Here is a 7956-nt window from a genome sequence, read left to right as displayed (position 1 = left end):
TTTTAGAGCTTCGATTTACTCAATTAGGATTTTTGATCTATTACCCTATGGTTTTGATTCATAAAGATTAGGGTTTTAGGGTTTCATTCTTTATCAATCAATCCATGTTCGATTATGAGTTCTTAGGTTTTGAATTACCTTTTAACCTTAGATGATTGTTGAATCGAACCACTAAAGGAGTTGAGCCGCGAGCTGGACACGAACGGGACGCGAGCTGGAATGGATCGAGTCGCTTCTATCGGGTCGCGGACGTCCTTTGTTGCTTGATCGGGAACACCTTGATCGTCGGACGCGAGCTGTCTGATGCTATCGTGAACGAGGAAGAGGTCGCGTGCTGGAGCTGCTCTCGGGTTGCGAACGTCTGAGCTAGGATCAGGAACGCCTTGGGCTGAAGCTGCTCGGGGACGCGAGTTGGAACAGATACGGGAACAAGAGACGCGATCAGGGTTTAGGGTTCGTACCAGCTAGGGTTAGAGTTTTAGGGTTTTTCGATTTGGGTATTAGCTTAGGAATTTAGAGTTTCGTGCTGATAATGTGTTATAAAAATAATGGAAAAGTCTATTTTTATTCATAACATAGAGGTTCCTCATATAGGAGATTACACCGTCGTAGATAAATGAAAAGATTACAAATCATCCATCTACAATCTGGTTCATAACGAGAGATATTTTATTTTTGGTTAGATAACTAATTCTGCTTGTTTTTTTGGTTATGCCGCCCAATCGCCCACCCTATTTTCTGTAAATAATTTAAAAAAATATTTTTCCGGTCGTTGATGTTTGCACTCGAGGCCTTTCCAACTCTTGTCTTTGGCTGACGAGGGACGAAACACTAAGAGTTGCCGACGCTGGTGCGTAATTTGGTAGAAATGTTTTGAACAATTCTTAAACTGAAAGCATTATATGTCTTTGTCAATTGTTTTCATTTGTACAAGTAATATTTGTCAGTTTTGTAAAGAAATATATACTTCAGTTTTTTTGTGAAAGATAAACGGATCAGAGAGCCTTAATGTTTTTTTGTATAAGTAATATTTTTCAGTTTTACAATATTAAGTTTTATTAAAAGTGACAACGATATCTAAATCTTAATCGGCACTCAATGTCCTAGTTTCTAGAGTTAAATTCTCTTCAAATTTAAAAGTACTTTAAATGTCTCTTTTCCTTTTCCTCTTCACATTTAAGCTTTGCATGGGTTCCATGTTCTCCAATTGGTTCTTTCTTTTCAAAAGTCTTAAAGAAGACGCGCAAAATCTACTCTTTTGACGTTTCTTTCTTTATATTGACAGTTTCTTCTTACGTAAATTCCCCCACAAATGTCTTTCTCTGTTCTCACTTCATCTTCTTATTCTTCTTTCACTTTCTCACTTTCATCAACATTTTCAGCACTTTCGGTGTAAACAGCTCCAACATCACTCTCTCTCTCTCCTGAGTTGCTTTTGAGTTTTTCATCAGAAGTGAAAGAAAATGGCCGGTGGTGGTGAAGGAGGAGGAGCAGCGCTGCCCCCAAAACAGGATGAGCTTCAGCCACATCCGGTGAAAGATCAACTTACTTCTATCTCTTATTGCGCCACCAGTCCTCCTCCTTGGCGTAACCCTCTTCTCTCCTAATTTCACATCATTTGTGCAAGTGTCATATGTAATATAACTGATCAAGAATCACTGTTTCTTTTTTGGATCAGCTGAGGCAATACTTTTGGGGTTTCAGCATTACTTGGTGATGCTTGGAACAACGGTACTCATCCCAACATCTTTAGTTCCACAAATGGGTGGAGGAAACGTAAGTCTTTTTTCTCAGACAAATCAGTTCCCATGAACATTGTTGAAAAGCTCTGTTCTTTAATGTCTTTGGATGTGTGTTCATTTGTTGTAGGAGGAGAAGGCAAAGATGATTCAGACATTGCTATTTGTTTCTGGACTCAACACTTTATTACAAAGCTTCTTTGGAACTCGTCTTCCTGCCGTTATTGGAGCCTCTTACTCTTATGTACCAACCACGCTTTCGATCATCTTGGCTGCTCGGTACAACGACATTTTGGATCCTCAAGAGGTTAGTCTGAGGATTTAATTTGTTTCTCTGTTATGTTTTAGTCATTGATTTGAGTAAAACATTGCAGAAGTTTGAGAGGATCATGCGTGGAATACAAGGTGCTCTTATCGTTGCCTCGCTTCTTCAGATCGTTGTTGGCTTCAGCGGCCTATGGCGCAATGTAGTTAGGTTAGCTTAGACGATTCTTCACACCAACGGATTCTCTTGTGCTACTTCTTAATGTTTTTTTTCTCTCTCAAGGCTCTTGAGTCCTCTCTCTGCAGTTCCTCTGGTTGCCCTCGCAGGTTTTGGACTTTATGAACTCGGTTTCCCTCTGGTGTGTCATTGCTTCTCTCATTAGATTTTATGACATTTTCTTGAGCACTGAGTTTCTTATTTTCTTGCAGCTAGCTAAATGCATTGAGATTGGATTGCCTGAGATTATCCTTCTACTCATATTCTCTCAGGTTAAAGCTTTGTGCAATGCTCTTCTTGTTATTTCTAAACAGATGTTAACCAGATTCATTTGTTTTGGCTTCTTTCTTCAGTATATTCCTCATCTCATGCGAGGAGAAAGAGATGTTTTCCATCGATTTGCTGTGATTTCTTCTGTGATTATTGTCTGGATTTACGCGTATTTTCTCACCATTGGTGGGACCTATAAGCACGCAGGAACCAATACTCAGACAAGTTGCAGAACAGATCGATCTGGCATCATAAGCGGCACCCCATGGTAATGAAATGATTTCTTTTATCTTTGACCATTCTCTAGTGGCATTGTGCTACATTCTTACAGTATTGATGTTATCTTGATAATTCCAGGATAAGAGTGCCTTATCCTTTCCAATGGGGAGCCCCAACATTTCATGCTGGTGAAGCTTTTGCTATGATGGCTATTTCATTTGTTTCACTTGTTGAGGTTAGCATTCATCTAAACATCTTTCCTTTTGGATGCAACATCACTAAACACTTCTCTTAAATTTCATACTTATTTCATTGAGCGTGTTCATGTTCTTGCTCTTGTGATTCTTGGAAACAGTCCACAGGGACTTACATTGCTGTATCAAGGTTTGCAAGCGCAACTCCTCCCCCACCGTCTGTTCTCAGCCGTGGAATCGGTTGGCAGGTAATATTGTAAAACATTGACCTCAATGTGTTTTATCGCCATTGCTCTAAGATTGTGTATTTATGGCATATACATTTATGTATATAGGGTGTTGGAGTTCTTCTATGTGGATTATTTGGAGCAGGAAATGGAGCATCTGTATCAGTGTAAGACACATTCCTCTAAAAACCAGATGAAGTCCGTCACAACAGTCTTTGCTGAAAATTCTAATGGCTTTTCTGATGGACTTACAGAGAAAATGCTGGTTTGTTAGCGCTAACACGCGTTGGTAGCAGAAGGGTAGTTCAAATTTCAGCTGGTTTCATGATCTTTTTCTCCATTCTTGGAAAATTTGGAGCCGTCTTTGCTTCTATTCCAGCTCCTATATTTGCAGCATTGTATTGCTTGTTCTTTGCATATGTTGGTATGTTTCTTAAAACGTCTTTCTTGGTTTGAAACCGCTAATGAGTATTTCTAAGATTCAAATGAATAATAATTTCAGGTGCTGGTGGTCTAAGCTTACTTCAGTTCTGCAATCTAAATAGCTTCAGAACAAAATTCATTCTTGGTTTCTCGGTTTTCATGGGATTATCAATACCACAATACTTCAACGAGTATACAGCTATTAATAAGTATGGACCAGTTCATACAAAAGCCAGATGGGTAAACAAAAAAAACAAACATACTGTTAATTCTCTGAAATCCTCTAGCTTATGATAATGCCTGATTGTTTTCCTTGTTGTTCTTCACAGTTCAATGATATGATCAATGTTCCATTCTCTTCTGAAGCATTTGTTTCCGGGATGCTAGCATTCTTTCTTGATATAACATTGTCATCTAAAGATATTGCCACGAGGAAAGACCGAGGGGTGTTTTGGTGGGATCGTTTCATGTCGTTTAAATCAGATACTAGAAGTGAAGAGTTTTACTCTTTGCCTTTCAATCTTAACAAATATTTTCCTTCTTTGTGATATTGATGATGCTTAAAAGATTTCAATGGCTTGATCCTTACTCTTCTATGTATAACATTTTGTATATTTATCAACTTTGAATTATTTAAAGAGCTCGAGGATTCCTTGTTTCGATAATGTAGATGCTCTTAGATTACTACTGGTGAGAGGAAATGAAAGAATGGATAAGATCAACGAGATTGATTTTAGGCCATAGGATTATGAAAAACAATGTTCAGAAATGACAATCTTAATTTTCACAGATTGACCAATGAAAAAGAAGGAAGAGGATTAACAGATGAATGATTTATAGCCATATATCAAACAGGAAAACAGTTTCCAGATAAATAGTTGCTAAGGGTTTAATTAGGACCCATCCTAAAACTCAAATTCAATAGTAAAATATCTAGATCTCGCTGCAAATCTAATCAGATGTGTAAACTATTAGACGCCAACTCTCGTTGTGGATCGAATTGTCGTTTTGGATCGAGTTTTTCTAGACAAACATTAATGTCAGCGGGATTCTGTTCAGGTAATGAGCACACTCTCGCGGTTGTCAATTTTCTTATGATCAGGTTCTTAGTTAATTACTTTACAAACATGCAATAATAACAATCATGTGAAGGAATCAATATGATAACCTTAGCAGTTCTATATATCATAAGTTGATCAAAACCCTAGAAATTGCTAAATATAATAGGAAATCTACTCAGACATGATAGATGAAAACATAATCATAGGATGAATAAACATCATAGATAAATCCACTAGAGTTCCAAAAAAATCAGAAAGAGTTCTTCTCTTCTCTCCAAAACTAAAACAAAGGGTGGCCATCAAAAATGGCTTAGAAAACATAATATAGGGTTTAAAACACATTATGGACTCTTTTGTAAATAAGGAAAACTTCTGGGCCAAAACTGCAATTCTTAAAACTTCATTAAAACTCGTTAGGCACTTGATTAGGAGGGCGTCAACCGACAACCTTTGAGCGTTGTTCGACACTAGTTGATTCTCGGTAACTAGCATCTATCTATATTATTAAAGCTGAAGTATCTTTTGATATTGTTTAAAAACATGGATAACAGTATATATGAGACTTGTTTGAAAACATGGATAACAGTATTTTTAGTACTTCTTTTTATTTACACATTTAAGCATTGCATTTACAATAAATTAAGTACTTATTTTTGTATTTCGTTTTATATATAGATTCTCCCACTTAAATTAAATAATTACAATTCCAAAGCTTATCTAACCAAATCGATATTCATATATTGACCATTATTACTATTGAATATTAACTAAAACGGATGTAGTCAAATATAAAAATTTCGCGAGTTCAATTTTCAAAAAAAAAAAACAAAAATCACAAAATTAATAATAAATCATAGAAAACTAATGCAAAAAATTATTTTTTTTAGTATGTTGTTTCATTTTAAAATAAATTAAAAAAATAACAGATTAATATATGAATAGTACAATTACATAAATTGCATTAAGTTATAAATTTTTTAATATAATATTATGTACAAATAAAAAAATTTACTATCAAACATCTAAATTATAAAATAATATAGTCTACTCTATATGTAAATTACAAAACATAAAAATATACAAGGAATATTTTTATAAAATCAGCAGTTTTTGAATTTACGTTGAACAGAAATTAAATCAAGTTACATTTAATCCAAATGTCTAATCGACCTCAAGCCGGTGGAATTGGAAAGCTAACTCAAATTTCTATCTTGTGTCAAAATATGAGCTCAATTGCACCGTGTGAAGGTCTCCATCGATAGCTAAAATTCTGACGCATTTGCACAGTTCTACATCTCAAATAGCTGAAGAATCTCCAACGTAGCCCAAAACGTACATAGACCATGTATAACACAAAACAACACCAAAACGACTCAAAATATATAATATAGACTCTAAATAAAACTTATGTCATGGTCAAAAGGTCGTAACTACCATAGTATATCATCTGTGTAAATAACCTGACAATACATTTGCATGTATCTTGCCTCCACCAAATTTCATGGCTTTTGCATCTTTATCAATTACAAGTTTAACTAGAATCTCTCTTGTAACCATCATTTTCACTTGTTTTGTGCTTCTAATATTTGAAGATGAATCACTTAATTTTCTGCAAGTGACACTCTCCGAGAAGATTTTCCAAGTCTAAATATGATGCTTCAAACCTAATTAGAATTCCTTTAATCACTCCAAATGCAGTTTGGAAACTCTGTTTTTTCAACCTTTCTATGTAGGCCGACCTATTTGGTCTGTCAAGGTGTCAGTTGAACCAGGTTAAATTATAAAATTTCGATTTTCATGCTTAAAATAATGTAATACTTTGGCTAGTTTGGTTAATGTTTACATGGTTGTAATCCTTCACCTGAGATCAAACCTCACATGATTCATATTTTGGGTTTAATTGGTGACATGAGTTACTTTTGATTAAGTTTGAGTTAAACTTGTAACTCAAAATGTTACCAATCATGCATCAAAATTAATCTTTTGATTTTAAGTTTGATTTAAAATGTGTTGTAGTTGAGTTACAAATTTGAGTTAGATTTTTTATAAAATTGTTAACTCAGTAACCTACATCAACCAAAATTCCATTTTTTAGAGGTTGAGTTACCATGTTCTTCGGTTTATGTACTTCACCTTGTATCTTTTCAGTAAATGAAATGAATTTTTGAGTTAAAAAAAAAGGTTGAATTACCAATTTAATTGATTTTTCTTTTTAAAAATAAAAATAAAAATTGTGATCACTTTCAAAACCCAAAGCCTTAAGGTATGTTTCTTTGGTCGTCTTCTCTTTTGCTTGCACAAATTATTTTCATTTGTACTTGCAAAAACAAATAAGCTTAACGTCTTATCTTTATTTATTTTTGTGGATGAAGATGTCTAATAATGAAAATTTTGATGATGCTGGTGCTGATGTCGTCGGTGGAATATAATTTTTTTGCTATTATTTGATTTTTAGATTTGAAGTTCATGCTATTATTATTATTATTCATTTAATTTATTTTTATTGATATTAGAATAAATAGTATTTTAATGATCATAATATTTAGAAAATAATATATATTGAAAACTAATTTTCAAATTTTATACTTATTTAAAATATTTTTATTTATATTTATTTATTTTTTAAATAGCTTAATGGTTTATTTATTTTTAATAAATATTTAACTACTTATATGTTTATATATTTAATTTATTTATTTAAAATCCATATCGAAGCTTATTCATCAAAAATGTTACCAATTATAAGTTTTTATAAAATGGTAATTTTTATTTTTACTGCAAACTTAGCACATAAACTTACAGTTTATACCACATAATTTTTATTCCAAGTTACATCGAACTACCAATTATACTGTAATTCTAACTGTAATGCTACATGTTACCAATTGGAGGCTTGGAGCATTTCGTGGTGTTTTATCTTCTATTATAATATATAAACGACTGATAATATTATAACACAGGTAAAAGAACATGATGGGTCCGCCACTGTATATAGGGAAGGAACAAGGATGCTTTGGTTCAATGCTATGTAGTTTGGTAGATGAAGCCAAAAGACAGCGTCAAAAGGATGTAATACTAGAGTTTGATTAAAACCGAAAAGTATAATAGATCTTTGAACGTTTAGTGACAAAGCAACAATCGACATGCTAAAAGCCCTTTATCAAAAAAAAAAAAAATACAATCGACATGCTAAACTAACTTTGGACATAATCAGTGGGTCATTTATTTTATTGTCCTCAAATATGTGGGTGAGTGGGTCCTTTCTTTACACGAACATTACTAACGCTATAGAATTACCGGTTTTGACCCCAAAAAAACACTACAGAATTACCTTTATTTTTG

General features: G+C 33.8%; 1 protein-coding gene across 1 annotated transcript; it reads left to right on the top strand.

Moving 5' to 3' along the window:
• The first annotated feature begins 1322 nt into the window (after positions 1–1322).
• On the top strand, positions 1323–4193 carry LOC106344437 (nucleobase-ascorbate transporter 7). The gene is made up of 13 exons (XM_013783820.1): positions 1323–1587; positions 1679–1776; positions 1870–2046; positions 2114–2214; positions 2287–2362; positions 2433–2492; positions 2574–2758; positions 2848–2944; positions 3065–3151; positions 3239–3297; positions 3385–3554; positions 3633–3793; positions 3883–4193. The coding sequence occupies exons 1-13, from the start codon at positions 1464–1466 to the stop codon at positions 4099–4101; spliced, it is 1614 nt and encodes a 537-aa protein (XP_013639274.1). The 5' UTR covers positions 1323–1463; the 3' UTR covers positions 4102–4193.
• The last annotated feature ends 3763 nt before the right edge of the window (positions 4194–7956 follow it).

Source organism: Brassica oleracea, chromosome C1, assembly GCF_000695525.1.
Source record: "Brassica oleracea var. oleracea cultivar TO1000 chromosome C1, BOL, whole genome shotgun sequence".
In the NCBI taxonomy this organism is placed as follows: domain Eukaryota; kingdom Viridiplantae; phylum Streptophyta; class Magnoliopsida; order Brassicales; family Brassicaceae; genus Brassica; species Brassica oleracea.
Note: the sequence above shows the minus strand (reverse complement) of the source record. Positions and strands in the feature narration are given on the sequence as shown.